The sequence below is a fragment of the Myiozetetes cayanensis genome, unplaced genomic scaffold (assembly GCF_022539395.1).
Source record: "Myiozetetes cayanensis isolate MyiCay16 unplaced genomic scaffold, myiCay2020 scf2-11, whole genome shotgun sequence".
Lineage (NCBI taxonomy): Eukaryota > Metazoa > Chordata > Aves > Passeriformes > Tyrannidae > Myiozetetes > Myiozetetes cayanensis.
Window position 1 is genome coordinate 85861068 of NW_026087411.1, and position 21152 is coordinate 85882219.

The 21152-nt window shown below is 39.3% G+C and overlaps 1 protein-coding gene across 1 annotated transcript in view; it reads left to right on the plus strand.

The window, feature by feature from the left end:
* Positions 1-832: 832 nt before the first annotated feature.
* Positions 833-21152, plus strand: part of COL9A1 (collagen type IX alpha 1 chain) — a 67537-nt gene continuing 47217 nt past the window's right edge. The window contains exons 1-7 of the mRNA XM_050314428.1: positions 833-978; positions 1323-1396; positions 2806-2883; positions 3025-3157; positions 10379-10775; positions 19739-19816; positions 20463-20483. Of these exons, the coding sequence (XP_050170385.1) occupies positions 965-978; positions 1323-1396; positions 2806-2883; positions 3025-3157; positions 10379-10775; positions 19739-19816; positions 20463-20483 (795 nt within the window). The 5' untranslated portion in view covers positions 833-964. The remainder of the gene's footprint in view (positions 979-1322; positions 1397-2805; positions 2884-3024; positions 3158-10378; positions 10776-19738; positions 19817-20462; positions 20484-21152) is intronic.

A 21152-nucleotide genomic window follows, 5' to 3' on the forward strand; every position in this document is an offset into this window, starting at 1 on the left:
CAGCAGAAATTACTGCATTTGCTATATCCAACACTTAAAAAAAATAAATCTGGAAATTGAAACTCTTATTAACTATAATATTAATAATCTAGAGAAAATGAAACCTTAAAAATGTGATGCATAAGCATAACCTGGAAAGCATGGTTTTCTATACATACATGAGTTTTGACTGTGGTAACTATCAGACCCTTCTGGCTGTTTAGTCTATTTTCCTTGGTCTTTTCATGCACACAGATTTCAGTTTCTCTCTCTCTTTTTACATCCATGTGAAAAAATATGTGTAAATGTCTTTGTGTGTCCAAACATATGTAATAGTCTATGGAAAGGGAGTGATTTACCAAAGACAAGAGGAGTCTGCTTTGTAATGCCTGTGTGTATTCCTTGGAAAGGTTTGAGTTTAAGCCATGAAAACCCTTTCAAATAATCCATTTTATTCACAAGAATCAACCGGGACCTCACCAGAGAGACTTCTTCTGAGACTACCTGATGAGTAAATCAGTGAGAAACAGAAATTCCTTACTTATAGGAGAGGGATCTCCTTGTTCTCAAAGCTCACATCAGGGCCACCGGCTTCCTCAAACCTCCTGGTACGTATTCGTTCCTCTGCCTGTCTGAACAGCAGACCCCACCATTCAGAGAATGCCATTGCAGAATTCACCTTTTCTTAATCTCCCTGCTCTAACGCTGGTGAAAGCAGCAGCCTTGTATTTGCTCTTTTGCCTTCTTTATATTCAGCTGGCAGCAGAGATCTGCCCTCAGAGCCCACCAGTCCAGCCTCCACCTCCTTCCCTTGGTAAGATTAAAACCGCCCCGGCAGCCTGGACCTCCCTCTCTGTGAGGGACAGGAGGAGCTGCCTGCACCCACTGCTGCACAACTCTGTGGGACTAATGAGAAGGAAGCAGGGAGTGTGACAATATACACCGTGTATTCACATGAGAGAAGTGAACAAAGCCAGCAGTGAAGATGAAAAGACACTGGTAAGAGAACAAGTGGGATTTAGAGACATCTGTAAATAAGAGATTAGAAAAGTTAAAGCTGTCCTTGCCAGCTGCCGCCACTGTTGTTGTTTGGTTTTATGAAAACATTATATGAAGGAACTATCAAAAGAAGGAACTTTATTGACATGTTTTATTATAAGGCAAAAATAAAAAGTTCTCATGTAAAGAAATATTCTTGTCAAAGAAATTGTCTTGTCAAATCTGTTAGTAAATTATTAACTTGGTTTTTTATACATTTATTGTTAATGGCTTGGAGGAGAAATTTAATAACAGAATCTGTCAGAAACTATAGATTCATACTTGAGTTTTCTTTCTGTTTACAGGAAAATTACAGCTTTCTTTTACGTGTGTAGTTTTTTGTGGTCTTTCATCTCAGCAACCATCCAGCACCAATCAAGTAAGGAGACAGAATTTATCTGCATTTCATCTTTCTGTAATTTTGAATGCCAAAAGAGTTCTTCTGTGTTTATGCAAAATTAAAATTCTCTCTAGCTAGCCATCACACAAAGGGAGAACTGTCTATGTGTATGTTTGGATGGATGGATGGAAGGATGCATAGGAAAAAGACGGGGAAAAGCAAAAGCTGTGTGTGTCATTTTAAACTTGCTGTAAGATGTATTTTTAAGGTAAGGATTAAAATCTGGATATAGGTGGTAGATACAGGACACAAACCTTCCCCTATCTTCCAGTGCTTCTAGTTAGATATTCTTCTGCTACACGTGTCAATAAACTGGTTATACTTTATTTGTTGGGCATAAAATGTAAATGGCTGGATGTCAGCCATATGTCTCATTAAATAATATAGAATGAGGTCTTTTCTATGGTGTAACGTGTCAACATGAATGTTCTCTTTAAGCCTGTGTTGTCAGAAGGAAACCCACATTTAGGGTTGAGCCTTTGCAGCACACAAGAGGCTCTCTGTAGGTTAGAAATGCTTCTCCTTCCAACTTCCACTCTTCATTCTTCCCTCTCCACTTTACTAACATTTTCCAGATTGACTTGATACTGGGCTTGTAGATGGCTCTTAAAATCTTCAAATAAATGTTTATTTTTCCTTCCTCCTTCCTTAAATTAGGGGAATTCAGCAGATCTTGTGCTTATTACAAGGCTTTTTGACAAATAATATTCTGAAAAATTGGATGTTTAAATTTAGTTTCCTCAAACAAATTTCTTCTATGTTCTTTTTTGAGTAAACAAAAAGGGTCTGTAAGTTCTTCTTGCCCCCACCCTGTATTTCATGAGTGATCATTTTCTGATCAAATGTGGCACAGAGAAAGGTGGGAACACCTGGAATACCAGTGAGGCTGGAAAAGTTGCCAACTGTTTCTCAACAACATCTGTAGTTGGCATAAGGTTTGTTTAAGTTTCCTTGGGACTAGAAGACTGTTGATTTAGGTAACTGGTTTGTTGGTTTTTTTTTTTTGCTTAAACCACCAAAAGTTCCAAGCCAAAAACTCCTTACACAGCAGGACTTTTTATGTTACTACTACTATTTCTCCACAGCTCTGCAAGAGAAGAATTGTTATAACACTCTCACTAAAAGGCTTTAAAAAAAAAATCAAAAAATCAATCAAGTTAGCATTTTAAATTTGGAGCTCTCTAAAAAGAGATTCTTATTTTCTTAGACCTCTCACTTTACTGAGTACAGTTTAAATTATTATTATTATTATTATTATATATTTGTAATCATTATTATTTAGATATTTATTTAATTCATAATAATCTTACAGTTGCTTCACTTAATTTTCTAAGGTGATCTGAGGAAATGTGCAGGCACATGGTTAATAGATTCACCTTGTTTTGCAGGACTACCAGTCATTCTGGGTGCCAGTCACAGAATTGAGCTCTGCCCAACAATCAGGATTGGTCAAGATGACTTACCAGGCAAGTAGCATCCTGACTTTTTCAGGAAAAAGCTGCTGTTCAGAAAATTTTATCAGGTTATATTCAGCTCTGTGACTGCACAATTCTCTAATTAAATTTAAATGAAAGTTACATTTTGGATATGCATATTTTTTCTTGTAGGCTTTGACCTGATTTCTCAGTTCCAAATAGAAAAAGCTGCTTCCCAAGGAGTTATTGAGAGAGTAGTGGGCTCCACTTCTTTACAAGTGGCTTATAAATTGGGACCCAATGTAGACTTCAGGATACCAACCAGGTAATTGTTGTTTGGCTTTAAAATGTAGATATTTTGCAATTCTATTGTTTAAGGGGTAGAACCTCCCACCAGATCTATATCCCTACCACTAGATCACCTAATTTGAAAGGCTTTTGAAATTCAACTTTTTTTTTCATAGCCACCAGCAGACCAGACTGATTCTATAGCAATGATTTCAGGGACTTCCTCTAATCAATGACAGTGCTCAGAATGCCTTAAGATTTGATAATAGTAAGGGATTCACCTGTAGGAAGTTGTTGATGTCTCAAAAAACGATAGGGAGGCAAAGAAAAAATAACAGGAGGACAGGGAGGAAGGTTTTTCAAAACATTGACACAAAAGGATCTTTCTGATCATGTAAGGATTGCAGAGATAAGGTAGGATAACAGCTGACTCATTTTGTGGCAAGATTTTTTTGTTTGTTTGGATAACTGGTAAATAACTGATTTATGGTCAGTTAATCCATAAAAGTTGAAAATTATTATTTAGCATGTCACCGTCAAGTGGTGATAGGAGCCAGGATTTAGGAATCTAATTGTGTTTGTGCTTTACAGGCCAGACTTGCTGCTGGTGAAGGAGTAGAGACAGTACAGCAGGGTAGAGGTGTCTTTGCCAAATTTAGGCAAGTCTGGATTCTGTTCCAGCACCTTATGTAATTAAGAATGCCTTAACATAGCAATTAACTGGCAAGACCATTAATGTGACTACTGTTTCAGCTAGGAATAATTGGAGTGTGAAGTGTTTCTGTCTTACTCCAGCTATCATTGACAACTTCTGCTTGCTGCAGTCCTCCCTGGCTTCTACCTTTGTAGGCACCAAGTTAAGCTAGTTTAGAGCTTAAGTGATTGGTTACATTTGACTCATGGCTGCTTTCAAACCCAGACACAAATCAAGGCTGCTAGTGTATGAATGTGGATTCCAACACGGACAGCAAATGGGATCATCATTTCACTAAAAGTTGGAGATTCTCAGATTGCCAACTCATGTTTCTTAGCTCAGAAACAAACTGAGGTATCAAAGCAGTAATATTTCATTTTTAAGAAAGGTTAGACTTATTGAGGTAGATGGCTCTAGTGAGATATGTGCTTGATATACACAAGTTATCCATGACCAAACCTATACCAGTTCTGTGGATACACCGTGGCATCTGAGCTGACTCCTGCCACTGGACTCGCTGGGCCAGGGAATGGATTAAGGCTTGAGTCCTGACTGTGCTCTAGTGCATCAGTCTGCTTGCTGCTCTGCTCCAGAGTTATTTACAGTGTGCCTCTCTCAGTAAGCTGACTCAGGAAGAAGTGAACTTGGCAGTAAGCAGCTGAGGCTAACAGCACAGGAGAGGCACACCTGAGTTGTTTTCAGTAATTTTTTTTGAAGACTGCACAATCTTTATAATGTGCACGGGGGTTTTTGTGTGAATTTGGGACGAGTATAAGCCTGAGCTTATACTTACAGGAGTTAGCAAGTTATGTAGAACATGTAAAGGAGGGCTGAGCATCTCTAGCGGCATGGGCATTTCTCTGGTTTTCCCAGATCCTGGCATCGCAGCAGTCCTGAACTCCTGCATTTCCCTCTCTGCCCTTTATTCACACCTAGAGTATTTAACGATAAAATAGATATTTCCCGGGGTACCAGCAAGCAGGAGCTGCACCCCACGGCGATGGGGAAGAAAGGAGACGACGAGAGGGTAAAGGAGGGAAAGGGGAGGAGATGGGAGAGGAGGAAAAGGGGAGAGGAGGAGAGGGGCAGGGCAGGGCAGGACAGGGCAGAGCCGCCCGCACCACTGCGGAGCTGTCCGTGCCCGCGGTGCTGAAGCCGCCGTAGCTGTGTCCCGGCGCTCACACGGAGCGTGTCATCCTTCGGTCCCTGCCTCCGGCGCTGTGTGCTCCTGCTGAGCCAAGAAGTGCGGGAGGCAAAACTAGAGTGAGTTTGAAAAAATGGCCAGCACGCTTTTCCCGAGCTGGGTGGCTGATACAGCCCAAGTGCTGTAGGAGCACTGGGCAGGGACCCTCAATGAACAGATTGGCAACTGTAAAATAACTTTTCAGACTAACACATGATGATTATACTGAGGCAGAGAAGCCCATGTTACAGTGGCGTGTGAAGGGGAGGTCAATTGGATGGGCATGGCTCTGTATATTGATTCAGCCCTCGCTATATCAGCAGCTAATGGCTCGAAAAGCTCACAGAGCTCACTTAAAATGCCACTGATTTGTAGCTTGGTCCTTTTGCTGCTTAGCATGGTTGTCAAGGCACAGAAGTATATCACACAATGAACAGAAATTACTGCACACAAGTCTTAACTTTGCTTCTCCCCTTATCCAAACAAATTCCTATTGGCCAGTGTTTCTTCTAGCATAAAATCTACTGAAGGATCAATACAGTATTCTTTGTGTAATAACTGTGTGTAATAACTTTGTGTGGAACTGCCATTACTCATACCTGTTTTCTCTGGACATGGTGAACCCATCATTTTTCAATTTGATCTATGCAAATGTTGTAGGTGTCCACCAGTTAGTAAGCACAAAATTAATGCTGGTTATTTGGAAAATAATTGTGTTTATCTTTAATTGAAAACTTAAAAAATATGTTCATGATACATCTCCATGTGTGGGAAAAGGACTTGTTTTCCTTATGTAGTGGAATAATTTTTAAACCTTCAACTTCCCAAATGCAACTGTGACATCACAAGGCCCCTACTTGATCATCCATACTGTTAAAATGGCATGGTTTGGGTGCAGACTAATAAGCACTTTTTAAACAATTCCTGGGCACAGCTTGGTGGCTAGTATAGGCCACAGACCATTCCCAACACACAGGTTGCATATTGTCAACATATATTTTGGAAGTAAGCAGGTTTAAACTTTTTCGTGCCATCTGAAGCTGCTTTCTGAGCAGTGTTTATGTTTGAGGTAGTGGTGTACTGCAGGCAGCTTTGACAGGTGAGATGAAAAGCATGTTATGATAAGAAATTATAAAGTCAAAATTGGAATTTTATAGAACTGTATCATAAGTTTGGAACATCGAGAGAATTTCACAGGCTGATTTTCTGGCTTTTTTTTTCCTTTTTCCTTTGGGAACAATGCTTCTCTGTGAAGTAATACTTCTCAAATGCATATGCCTGAAGGTCTGGCTTTACTTTGTCCAGGCACCAAAGTTCTTCAGGTGCTTTTCATTTTACATTACAAGTAAGGTATCCTACATAGATATTGATGATGACATTGAAAGGGAAAAGATAAAATGCATCTAAGAAGCTAATTAGCTCATAAAAGAAATAATTAGCTCAGAACTGGATGTTTCTGAAGAATAAAGTTCAGCTGAGAGTAATGAGCCCTAACAAATGACTTCTGGCAAATGACTTAGGACAGATGTTTTTTAAAAGTGCTGAGCTAAGTTTTACTTTTATTGCTTGTTCAGTGCCTGTCAGGGAGGGCCTGCCAGGTCAGCTGTGGTACCAAGGCAGCATGAGGAGATGCAGACACAAGTGTCTCCAGATTGAGCAAAGGAATCCCCAACCCAAGGTACATGATAACTACATCACCATGAGGCTGGCCAGAACAATTCCTACAGCCACCTCCAGTGGGTTGTGCCAACATTTCTAAAATTCTGAAATTTTAGCAAGCAGTAGGTTAACTCATTGGGAATGGAGCTCATCTAAGAAATTAACTCGGAAAGAAACAAATTTAATAAAATAAGCAGTTACTTCATAGAACTTACATAGGTACATAGTTAACCTTTTAATGTACTGCTCTGCTCCTGATGAATCCTGAAGTCAATGGGATGGCTCAGGGTTTCCATCACCTAGCCAGATGACTTACCTTGGTTATATTGATGCCTCGGTAGATTTAGCTTTGAAATCTCAAAGAAATCTTCCTCGTAAGCACTCAAACTACAGGATTAATAACAGTCTTAGGTATTTATAAAAAAGATTAAAAGAAAACAGTAGTGTTTCAGAAGTGCCCCTAGATGAATTACAAATGTTTCAAACTTCCCACCCCCCAGTATTTTTTAAGAAAGAGCAAATAGTCAAATACGTGATAAAAAATTGATCTGACTTTGAATATATTTAAAGCAGTTAATAATAGTCTGAGTACACAAGGGAAGCAGGACTGGAATGATTTATTACAAACTTAAGATACAAAATTAAATTACAAAAAAAAAAAATGGCTCTGATATTTTATATCCCTGGCAATTTAAGTGGATAGGAAATGGATCAGGAATGAAGCTGGCCTTTGTGGTTGAAATATTTTTCTATATTAATTCTTCCTTTGCTCATTTACCTGAATCTAAATTTATATTTGCTAAATTCCCCTCCATAAATTAGTGGAATTGGAAACATGTATATTAAACATAATTTACCAAAATAATTTGATGCTTTTTATAGTTATCAGCTGCTCAATAAGATTACAGAGCCCATTACTCTTCACTTTGCAGTGAGATGGAGGAATAACTTGTCTAAAATTGTTTATTTAAATATTATGCTAAATTTTCCATGGATTACAAATATTTATTATTTTAAGATGTTGTCTTCAGGAGCATTTTGTCTATATGAGGATTACAGGCTTTGGGAAGAACTGAGTTCTGAGATACACTGAAGCCACGAAAGGATCATTACTGTTGGAGTAACTGAGATGGGAATCTGCCTCCGCTTTGCCTGTAGAATCATAGTTATAAATCTTACACAGTAACAGTCCTCTGCAGAGTACATTTCTGGTGATGGGTCATGCTTCGTTATGTTGAGTCATGTTACTGATACTGAGTCTTTAGTCTGAAGATAGCAGTTCTTCTGGTTGATTATAGAAAGGTTTTTAAAATGTAAATAATTATCCATGTTTGTGCACTGACTTTTTATCTTTAGTGCTCTATATAAATTTCTTATAATTTAACTTTCTGTTATCACTATCAGAAGCTCTTACACAACTTCTCTTTTTTGTATCTCTTGAAAAAGTTAACATATTTCTTTTCTATTTTAATGGTCAAAAAAAGAAGGAGATCCCATATAATGTCTTGGAAAGTAAAAAGTCTATAGCTAAATATAGTGCAAAAAATTCATTTGCCAATCTGGTATAAACAATCTTCTAATCAAAAAGTATGTTTACTTACTAGGTTTTTTGTTTCTTTGGTTGTTCTGTTTTGTTTTTGATAGTATAGTTATATCAGCTGAAGTGGGATGAAAATGTGTGTGATAGTTTAACCAGTATTGCCATGACAGCAAAACTTATCAGCACAGAGGAAGAATGAAAACCTCTCTACAGAGGGTCTGGGATTAGTGCTGCTTCTTTTAGCTGTGGAGCTCTGAGTATCAGATCCCCTGAAGTTCCTGAACTCAATAGAGAAAGTGGAATGTCACACCAAGGCTATTTAAAAATTACCTAGCAATCAGCTCTTCTGCAGAACAAACAGGGGATTCAGCAACTGAAGAGATAAATGACTCAGCTGAGCTAAGGTTTTAGCAGCAGAGGAGATCGAAATACTTGTTTAAGAGATATTATAGAGAAAGGACACAAAGGGCTGTAAAAGACATGCTGAACTGGATCAGCAGCTTAGTAAGAGTGAATATGTGTCTGGATATGGATAGCAAGTATCTTCCTTGAGCAGAAAGAATGTATAAGCATGTTGCATAATCTAGAAGCCTAACTCAAGGAGGGATAGGGGACAGTAGTAAACAATGCAAAGTGCTCAGAACAGGGGGAAAGGTACAACGTCCACACATCAACATTTACATTTGAGATGGCAAGATACAATAAGATAGATAAAATCATATCAAACATAACCAGCTGAGACAGACTACTTCATCCACAGTCAACAGAGACACAATTCAGAGCAAATCATACACAGATTAAAGGTATTGGCAAGGAATGCCCTCTTCAACTTTGTATATCTCCACACCTTGTACAATGAGCTAATTATCCAGCTAAACATTCCCTTTCCTTATCTACTAGCTTTCAGGTGTATGTGAAGGCTCAAAGAGAAAATGAGAAACACCAGCAGTGCGAGTAGTTTATTCCTAAGGTGAAGCCACTGCTGCCGCTGCCAGGCTTGCCCTGTCCTCGCTGAAATCTGCTGAGGCTGTGCCGCTGCCTGCTGGAATAAAGCTGTACTACAGCTTGGGACATTAACTACAAAGTAGGGAGATTGCTTCTGGAAGTACTCTCTTTCTGAATCAGTAGTCATCAAGCATACAGAAAAAGAATTAATGTACTCTATTTCCCCCCTTTTTTACCTCTTACTCTAAATTCCGAGGTTCACCAATGCTGTCTAAACAGCTGCTAAGATAGGATTGATCTGCCAGCCAAATATCATCTTTATTCAAAATTTCTACTTGTCTGAGAAATTATTCTAATGAATGCTGGGACAGAATAGCTCTACAGGTCTTAAGAAACTTATTCAAATACAACTTCTTAAATGTGGATAGATGGCAAATACTATATTGATATCAGCTGGATATGACACTACAGTTTTATGATCCATGGAATAGGAAGAGGCACATTTCTTAAACATTCTACTAGATTCAGTGACATATGCGAGATAAAAAATGACATTACTATTTTGCACAGTGACACAGCCAGTGTTTCCAAATTTCACATTACAGGAATTGCAAAGAAAATTAGATGTTTTATATGTGGCAAATATGTCCCTTCTACTTGTAGTCTTGTGGTTGAATGTCACACAGCAATACATTTTTAGTGTGGGTTCTCACCTTGCCTGCATTTGCCAGTGAATGATTTTTTTGAATGATTTCAGATGAAGAGACAGCTAATACATTAACAAAAGAGTTATTGGCAGGCTGAACAAGAAAATGCATTTGCAAAAGATACTCTTATCAAAATCAAATCAGATCTGCACTGACTATCTACCCGGTCAATTATAAAGTCACACTGTGTTGACTGATTTAAGAAGTCTAATACTGGGAAACAAGATAATTGTAAGATATACTTTCTAAGTCTGAAGTAGGAGTCCATCCATTAAACTTAGAAAGGTTATCATAAATATTGTGCAATGTTGGAAGAACCTGCCTTTCTGAATCACTTCCTTTTACCATCAGCAACACTAATGACTCAAAAAAGACACCCTGTTTTGAGACTCTGCATGCAGAAGAACATTGATACAAGCATGGTTGAAATGTGGCTTCATAGAATGATGGTTTCTCATTACTCTGTGATGATATGTGGAGCTTTTCAGAACTAATACACAACAAATCTACTGTATTTTTATCCTACACAGTGCTATATATTCCAACGGATTGCCTGACGAATATTCCTTTCTAACTACTTTTCGGATGACTGGGGCCACACTTCAGAAATACTGGACTATTTGGCAGATTCAGGACTTTTCAGGAAAAGAACAAGTTGGAGTGAATCTTAATGGTCAAATGAAAAGTGTTGAGTTTTCTTATAAAGGAGCAGATGGAATACTCCAAACGGCGTCATTTTTGCATTTGCCTTTCTTATTTGACTCCCAATGGCACAAGCTTATGATAATTGTGGAGGCAAACAGTGTCACACTCTTTATTGACTGTATTAAAATAGAAACCTTAAGCATAAAACCAAAAGGGAAAATCACCATTGACGGCTTTGCTGTGCTTGGAAAACTTAAAAATAATCCTCAAATTTCAGTTCCGGTAAGTTCCAAAACCTTTTATTACTGCAAAAACTGGTTTACATTAAATGTTTTTTTTGTGTGTATGTGTGTGTGGAATGCATCTTCAAATGATTTCTGAAAGTAGAAGTGGTAGAAGATAACAACTCCTTGGCAGGTAAGGACTGTCTTTGCTTTTTGAATTTTGCACACATATATTTATATTGTGTAATCAAGAGATGACCCAGATTATGTCTATGTCTCAATAGTAAAAATTCTCAGAAATCTACACTTCTGTCAATGGATTATACTTTGTCTGGATGAACTAGCTGTGCATTCGTGTGTGGAGCTTGATCTAGAAGGAAGTTTAAGGACATGGATTTGTGGGCTGTACCTCACACTAAAGAGAGTAAAACATTTATTGAGCAAGAACTGGGACCCCTCTCATATGCATGCACCAACCATCAGCTAGAGACAATTAAATGTGTCTCTGGCAGAAAAAATATTTTAAATCATTAATGCAAAGGGATTAGCTCCCATAAGGGAGATTGATGGAGGTCCTTTTTGAACCATTCTGAAGAAAATAAGAGACCTATGTTTAAATCTCAGTCCTAAATCAGAGATTATAATGAGTACTTTGTACTTCAGGAGACTGATGTAATCATGGTCCTTCCTAGTATGACCATGTTAACAGTTGCCTCTAATATTTAAGTAGCTCGAGGTTTTTGAAAAAGACTTAGTTGGAAGAGATGGTGAGCTCTTAAAGAAGGTTTTTGTTTATAAATCCTATGAGGGATAAGGGTAGCATCAGACACTAGATCCAATCCAAGCAAAGGGCCCAGAATAGCTTAGACATGGTGCCTACCCATTTCCACAATACCTTCTCTTGGCTAGCTCAGGACATTCCACTCCCATATCACAGCTGCTGGGAATCCCTTTGTTAGATATTTACCTTTCCCTGTGCATTGTAGTAGACACTCAAGCTCAGTCTAATTGTGGAAGTATTTGTGCTCTTCAGCAAAGAAGTGACATGCCTGTAATTTCTGACAGGAAGATGTTTGCAGAATCTGAATTTTGCCTTTCAGACATCCCTGAAAGTGTTTTCTCAGCTGGTGTTTTTTCAGCTGATGAGTTACACTGCACTTTATGCTGAATAATGTGACAAATTTATCCTACTGTGGCACTAAATGACATTTAGGACTTTGAGAAGGCTATTTCTGGATTCACTTTTAGTTTAGAAGAAAATAGTTTCAAAGCACAGTTGAAAAATACATAAAACATTGCAAGATTCCATATATTATCCTCTTCCTTCTCCAAGATTCCTTTTACATCAACAGAGTACTCATTTCAAAACAAGCTGAATGGCAAAAAAGAACCATAATACTCAACAAATTGTAACCATTTTCATATCCCTATACTTAAGTTTTGCAACAACTTTGAAATAACAAGAGTGAAGTGAGGCATAATTTTTAACTCTATTTCATGCTGTTTGCATGAAAAACGTGGACACAGGTTAATCAGCATTGTGTAAACCTGAAAGGAAAACCATTGCAGCAGCAGAAGCATCTCATGTCTCATCACCTCTTTGTGTACAATTACTGTACTGCACTGCATTGAAAGCAGTTCTACTTGAAGAATGCTGACAGAAAGCTTCCCCAGGTGTCTGAAAGGAGCTATTTAGGATATTGCTATAGATGTGGATTAGGAAATATCAATAGCTGAAAGGTTATACTAATTCTGCTGAAAACAAAAAGTTAGTCTTTGAAAATATCATTCAAAAGTAATCAGCTGGAGCTGATAATGTGCCAATCAGCTGCAGGTGTATCTTATCTTTGCTAACTGCTCTGTGGGATACTGGTGGATGAATGGATGGGTGGGATGATGAAAACATTACATGTATTCTATGCATACTACTGGGATGAAAAAAAAAATCTATGTCAATATTGTTTTCCTCTTTGGAAAGGTATTTAGATTAAGTGCCTAGAAAGCTATATGTATTAATGTAATGGTTTTACAACAGCTAGTATACAATGCTACAGCAAACCGGGCCCTCAAGTTAGACACAAAGTCATTCCTCTAAAAATGAGGAGGGTTCCTTTTGCCTCTTGAAGTAATAATTAGAAATGGCAGGTTTCAAATGAAGAGAGAGATGTGGTATTAAGGTCACATTGGCAAGAACTGGGCTCTTCTCCCTTACTTGTTGGTGCTCTAGCTGACTTCAGGCTATGATTAAAGACTTCAGGAAAAACAGGAGAGGAATTTTAAATTTGATTCCCTTTCCTCTCCAGCCTGTGTTTGCTTGGAGACTTGCTCTTTACAGCAAGATATACAAATGAGGAACACTGATTACCCAAAGCTCTTCAGGCATCTGATGGGGGAAGTGTGTCTGGATTAACTTCTTCTTTGTCTGTGTTTAAGAATGTACATAATTAGGCACTTGTGTGAAGCTATGTTAAGTATAGGACAACTTCAAGGGTGAAAGAACAAAATGGAATTAAATAAATTTTACAATTCACCAATTATTGCAGAAAATATTTATTTATACTTTTAGCATGTTTCTGGGAAGATTCAGCCATATGTAGTGTATTTTATGGAAAGAATGAAATATTTGCCAAAGGTAGGCCTTAAAACAGGAATATGATGCACACTTTTTGACAAAAAGAATAATGAAGTACTGGAACAAATTGTCAAAGAAGAAAGTAAGTGTGGCACTATATCCTTAAACTGAGTCTGGAAGTCTAAAAATATATTCTGTCTGTTATTTCAGACAGAACTGTGGGTTTGACATAGGACTCACTAGTTTGAATTGCATGGCCTGTGCTGTGAAGCCAGAAATGACAATGGTAGTGGTCCAACCTGATATTATAAAAATGTAGATTTAGGAAGACCATATGCTTTGAAATGATGATAAAGAAATTACGTAATCTGATGAACTAGTAATTTTAAAATGTCTGTTTATACTGCCGAAAGTTCTACTTCAGCCTGTGCACTTTGTTTTTCTTTAAATTGACTAAATGAATCTCTGCTTGGAGATATTCTAGGCTTATCCTTTAACTTGCTTGACTACAACCAGTTTAAACATCTCAACAGTCTTGGGTATTTAATATGCCCCAGGCACAGTTTCTAATTTACTTCCAGGCATTGTTAAGCTATATTATTTCCAGCGATATAATACTCAACAGACATAAATTGTGTGTTTCCTATTCTTTTTTTCCAGCATTTTGTGAGTACTCTATTTATCTTGCAGAAGATATAGGTCCACTGTAATACATATAATTTTAAAAGAGATTCTTTATTGCTTATTGTTGCTACAGTTGCCTGAGAGAGCAACAGATACAGTTTCATTAGAAACTGCATCTTACCTTTGAGCCTTTACAAAGATCTACTCCAAGATTTCTGGCATATTTTATAGAGGGCAAATTTTTATACAGTTTTATAGATGCCTTTTATCCTTTATTTTTTTTTGTATAAATAAGGAAAGAGCTCTTTTTGTATAAAAGTAATTCAAATAATCCACTATAAACTCTAAGCAATATGAGATATAGCATCATTTCAAAACTGAAAAGGAACTTAAATCACATGTTTTTTATAGGAAGGTAGGGAAATTGATTTCTTACTGCTCAAAGTATAATTGCTGTGAGATGATATAATTGCCTTAGTTTCTGCGATTTCAGAGGCATTAACATGATTATGTCATAATAGACACTAAACACTTTGCTAGAAGTGACCCTTAGTTGTTCTTTGATCGACATTTAATGCTGCTAACTAGTTAAGGGCAGCTACATAACTTGTAATGTCTAAGAGGAAGTTGCTTATCAATATTTGCTGAATTAATTTACACCACAGAATAGATTGTGTCAGTGAACTGTAAAAGTCACATCACAAGGTTTTCACCTTGTGAAATCTCACATTCATAAGGCTGAACCCTTGCAATGGAAAGTCAAATAATGCCAGAATTGGCTGTACTGTTTGAAGGTTTTGAAAAAAGAGGCAAGCAAAATGAAGCTCTAAAACCTATTATAGAGATGCAGAAAAATAGATAAAACTCATTTAAAATTGCTCTAGAATGAGAGCATGTTTAAATAGAATGTTTAAATATATGTAGTTTATTCTCAGTCACTTAACAAATGTACAAACAGTTGATAGCAGGCCTCTCTTAGAAGAAACATAGATACCCTTGACAAAAAATTGTAGAAAACTTCCACCTGAAAATTGCTCAGCTGAGTTGTATTTCCCCTGAAGGGATGTCTTCCTCTGAATCATCACCAAGCCAACAATAGCCCAGTGGGCTACAGGGAGCAAGTTCTCCCAAAAGAGACCTAAAACTGTGCTCTGAGAGTCATGGCTTCCTTAAAGCCTATGGTACTGCTAAATGCATCCCTGTGACTAATGCTATACTGAAAATGCTACTCTATATATTTAGGTCTCATTTACATCTTACTTAACCTTCACCTCTCTCATCTAAAGCACTAATAAAACAACTGAATTTCATAGTTGATACCAAGATGTGCAAATCTGTGGGCATTTGCAGGTATTTCCATAGAACTTAAGAAGACAAAACAGTGAACAGATAGACACAGCTGATCTAATTATAGCTGTGCTGACTAAGAAATTAAGATGAAACAGAAATCCTGTAGGAAACCTGGGAAATATGTCAGCAATATTGACCCACGGATCTTAAACATCAGATAGCAACTCAGACCAACAGAGCTGCTTCCTCCCTCAACCCCATGGTGAGGTTGCAGAGAGAATTATCAAAGTGAGAGAACTCATGAGTTGAGATAAAGACAGTGTAATAGGTAAAGCTGAAGCCATGAACACAAGCAAAGCAAACCAAGGAATTAATTCACCGTTCCCATGGGCAGGCAGGTGCTCAGCCATCCCCAGGAAAGCAGGGCTCCATCACTCGTAACGGTGCCTTGGGAAGACAAACATCATCAAACTGCCTCCCCCTTCCTTCTTCCCCCAGCTTCATGTACTGAGCATGATGCCATATGATATGGGATATCCCTTTGGTCAGTTGGGTCATCTGTCCCAGCTGTGTCCTCTCCTTACTATTTTTTACACCCCCAGCCTTCTCTCCAGCAGGGTGGGGTGAGGAGTGGAAGAGGCCTTGACCTTGTGTAAGCAGTGCTCAGCAATAATGAGAACACCACAGTGTTATCAACACTGTTTCCAGCACAAATCCAAAACACAGCCCTGTACCAGCTACTGTGAAGAAAACTAACTCCACCGCAGCCAAAATCAGCACAACACCTATGGGTCCTAAAAGATTACATTTTAATAATGTTCCTTATGATTACCCCTGAATTATCTGAGGTTAATTTCTGAGAACTTTATGCCTGTACTTAATCCTTAGTAACACTTGTGCATTGTTATCAATTGAGCATCTACATGAGACATTTTCAAAACAGTGGCATTCCTTAAATCAGTTTAACATAATTAACAAGATCATTGTGAAATACTGGCAAGGCAAAAGGTACCTTAACAGCAAGGTGAGAACATATTTGCCCTTTTCTCACCTCTCCTAAATCAGTGGGAGGCCAGTCACACTTTGTACTACCTTGCCAACAGAAGGATTTTGCTTTTAATTTTTAAAACATCAGATAAGCATCATAACAGCTCCTGTTTTATATAGCCTCAAGACAGACAGAGTTAACTTTCTTCTTAGTAGCTGGTACAGTGTTGTGTTTTGGATTTAGCGTGAGAATAATGTTGACAACACACTCATGTTTTGGTTGTTGCTATGTAGTGCTCACTGTAAGTCAAGGACCTTTTAGCATCTCATGCTTTGCCAGTGGGACAGTGCACAAGAAGCTGAGAGGGCTCATAGCCAGGAGAGCTGATCTGAACCAGCCAAAGGTAGATTTCATACTGTAGAACATCATGCTCAGTATATAATCTGCTGGTAGTTGACCAGGAGGGGCCACCCACTGCTTGGCAAGGGCATCAGTCAGTGAGTGGGGAGCAATTGTACTATGCTTTACTAGTCTTTCTTGGGTTTTATTCCTATCTCTTTTTCCTTTTCATTACAGTTTATTTAAAAAAATAATGCTGCCTGCCTAAGAAACTACAAACTAAGAAACGTCAAAGCTGTGTGTTCAAAATATTTTAATTCTCACGTTATGGCACAGTGTTTTGTATATAATGCTAGGTATTTTTTTCTGTATATTATGCCTGCCTTTTATTTATTCAGACTTTTTTGTGTGTCTTAATCTCACAAGAGTACCAGACTTTATTGAACACTCACCACTTGAATCCCATCTTGAATAAAACAAAGGGATTGTTTGGCCATTCAAGAGCACCGGAAGAAAACTTACCAGACACTAAACAGGGTTTCCTAACTCATTGAGTCAAGTTCCCTCTGTAGCAAGCAATTACATCCTACCATCTCTTTAAAAAATCTATCTCTTAATATTATGTTTAAAATTGAAAAACTGTGTTCAAACTTAAAAAATGTATCTGGATTTGCTAGTAGTATTCTCGTAAGACACAGATATTGGCACTTGGACAATCAGGCATCAAAGTCTAGCACAACTGAGTAGTTAGAATTTCACCATCTCTAATCTTTCTCACCTTAGTACAAAAGCCAAAAACTAGTCAGACAGACACACACACCAAAAAGAAAAAAGCAAAAAAAAAGGACAAAAAAGAGGCAATGATTATCTTCACCAAAAAAACCCTTGCAGAATGTGCTGATGCATATATTGGCTGCTGGTGGTATGTCTTAAATAATTTTTTAAAAATGTTTATAGATTTTACACTCTTTTATAAGTTGAAAGCACAACTCCAGATCATTGATTGTCAGCACTATATAAGAATCATGAAGCAAAAGCAGGCTCATTCAGTGGCATGTCTGTCTTTTCCAAAAGCTGCCCTTTCTTTTTTTACCACTTTTCACTCCATTTGCTTCCAAACTTACGGTTTCTGCAGAAAGGGAACCATTTCCACAGCCCTGCTCATTTGCTCTCATGAATGAGGAAGCATTCTAAAGAAAGAAGTATAGAATGACACAATTTCAGATTACATGCAGACTACATTTGTAGAGGCAACCCATGATTATAGTATTTCCTAACTACTGAGTGGATGATTTATAAATTTTAGTATTATTTATTATAACTTTAATTTAATATTAAGCAGTCAACTAGAAAAATTAGGAATTCTGTCATTTAAAACCATGTATAACTTAATTTAAATAAGAAATAGATTATTAATTTAATAAGAAATTGTTTATAAACTGCTTTAGAGCCAGTCGTAGATCTCTTTCCCTCATGTAAGCTTCAGAGGTGAATAATGTAGAGACTCAGGACTCAGAATCCAGCTGTACCTATAAGGTATAATTTGATCCCATTTTGATGCCTTTTTATGAGTCCTTATCCTCAGACTCCAGATACCCTCTTATTTTTCTTATTCTATGGCTGCCTTGTAGTATTAAATTAGTATTAGTATATATTCAGTTCTTTTATATGTATACTATGATACTCAATTGGCTATTACTATGAAGTAAGAAAGGTTTGAAAATGAGAAGAGGATAAAGGAGGGAGAGAATTGACCCACAGATGGTGGTGTCAGATAACAGGTAAAAGAAACAACAGCTTCTGTTGTCTGTCTCAGCACTCTGGAAACTGTGATGACTGCCAAGTAAACAGAACAGTAGAGATGAGACAAAGACGATTTCAGGAGTGGCAGCACTGAAGTGATGAAAGTGAAAGCCCCCAAAAAAAAAAAAGAAAAAAAAAGCAACATGTGATGTCTTGCAGAGATCTTAAAGGACTTCAGACTCAGAGCATTTACTAGCTCTAGCAGTCATTAAGCAATAATGTAAGGATGGTGGCAAGTCTGCCTTCTGCATCATTTATGGGTTGGGATGAAGAGTGCAATGAGATATCCCACAGGGAGCACAGAATTCAGCCAGGAAACACCAAGACATAACATTTTGAGTGAGAGTGGGGAGCTACTTTAGCTTGTGGAATAGGAAGAAAGACCTAGAGAGAGGCAAAGAAATGAGAACTGAAACCCCCTGGACACTCACTTTTACTTTCTGCTTCTCAGAAAAAATAGAACACTCATATGGAAAAGACTCTGATTTATGTTGTAAAAAGTAAAAACAAAACCAAAACATCTCTTTCTCCCCAACTTCTCAGCCCTCCATAATAAAAAGAAAAGAAGCCCCGAAATGTTATCCTCAAACTGAAAAATCTCTGCATTAACCACTCAGTGTTCATAAGCCAGGATGATACTACGTGTGATGTGAAGGGAAAACAACATAACTTTAAAACTTAGATACAATGAATAGGAACCATTTAATATGCTTCTAGTACTTAAAATTCTACGTGATGCATTATATATCAATGGATATACTTCCAAAGCTTTATGTTCGAGTGATTCTGTAACTTTTAGCACAGGGTTTGTTTTTTAATCTATATAACACATCAAGTGAATTTCAGTTGCAGCTTCTGAGGTTTGCCTTAATCCTGTGTCGTTTTCCAGCAGCAAATACAAGTGTTCAAAGAAGATGTGAAATTTTACAGAAGTATATTATTCAATTGCAGTCTGTCGCCAGTGTGCATATAAACTTGCTTTTTGAACTTCTTGGACCATGTTTCCATCCTTAGACCTACTATTCTTCATGGGCACAAGTATCCACTTAGAGAAAAACTTGGACTTCCAACTCAGAATATTCTGTGACTCTGTGACCACGCAGTGTGAGGAAAAATGCCAGTGTTTATAAAGAATTTGTAAAAAACTACAAATTCTGTAACGATGAATTTTCCCTTCTTCTTAAATCCCTCGGCCGGTTTATGGCCGGTGTTTAAAAGACCTCTGCATTTAGGGATCGGGGAATACACTGCTCCGAGCCCAGCTCTCCCGTACACACCTGTAGCTATTGCCATTAAATACCCACCGCTTGAAACTCACCGTAGTGTGCCAGTATTCCTCCCCTTCCACCCTCCGCCAGCGTGACCCTCTGACCCGAATTAACATGATCTTTATCTCCTTTGCTAGTTCGAAATCCAGTGGATGGTGATTCACTGCGACCCCCTGCGGCCCCAGCGCGAAGGCTGCGAGGAGCTGCCTGCCCGGGTGAGAGACTGGTCCTGCCTCGCTCTGTTCTGTCCTGTCTTGCCTTGTCTTTCCCTGTCCGCCGCTGCAGCCCACAGGAGCCTCGCTTTTTGTCACGCTTCCTGGCCGGAGATGCTCTTTTTTACCATACCTGCCTGGAATTTGGTGCCTTTAGAAATCCATCCATCCCCCCCAGCAGAAGCGGTGTCCTCATTTTAACCCTTCCGTGACTTGTTTCCTCTCCCGCGCCTCACCTGCTGCTTGGCTGGGACAGCTCTGGGCGCTGTGCCTCCCAGGCGGGGATTGTCGCGGCCGCCTCCCCGCAGCTGCCCCCGTTCCCGGGGAACCCGCGGGGCACGGCGAGGGGCGATCCCCAAGCAACACCAGCAGGGCAAAGGGTTAAAGCGCCGCTGGCACTCAGCCCTCCACTTCCCGGCCCCCAGTGTTCCTCCAATCCCCGCGACCCTCCCCCGGGCCGGGCAGCAGCCGGGAGGGGCTGCCGCTGGTTCACCTTTCCCCCGCCCCGGCAGCCGCAGGCTGCTCCCTCCAACCATGGCCCGGGCTCCGCGGCGCATCCTGCCCCTGGGGCTCTTCCTGCAGGCGCTTTGCCTCTGCCTGGCTCAAGTAAGTTCATTCCGACATTGACTCTTGTTCTTCTCCCTTGCAGATAAGCCAGACGGTAATCGAGGTAAGTGGGAGGGAAAGGACAGCGCTCAGGGTTCAGATGCAGAGGGACTGAAGGCCACTCTGCCATGCTCTGCTGCCGACCTGCAGGGGTGGGGGTGGGGGTGTGGGGGTGTGTGTGTGTGTGTGTGTGCTACCTGGTAGGCATCGGGCAGGTGCCTGGTGACATGGCGGGGTTTGAGCTCCGCTCTACCGCTGGACGGATTATTTCTGGGAAGACTGGTGTGCGGAGGAAAGATGTCCACAGCAGTAGCGCTGAGAGGAGCAAGGGGCCAGGCTCAGGGCCCGGGCCAGCCTCCTGCTCACAGAGCCCCGTTGTGGGGCCGCGGGCAGAGCTCGCTCCAAAGAAAACAGAGCTCCCCATTATAAGGCACGGAGACGTGTAAAAGCCTTTCCCTGGGTTTCCACAGGTTGGTGGCGCCTGCCGCCTCCCCTCGGGAGCCTGGCGCTTTGAGAAAGCGCCTCTGCAGATGCTAATGTAATCCTCAGGAACCAGGGGAAGCCGCTGAGCCTCTCAGTGAAGTAGGGAAAGGGTTTTTCTAAATTTTCTTTGCTTGCACGAACTCTCAGAAAGACTGTCTCCTTTGTGTCGGCTGAATGAGTAATTAGAGTAGCATAGTGAATTTTGGTGTTTGACTGGCAAAGATCACTTTTATTTCTGTCACACTGTCAT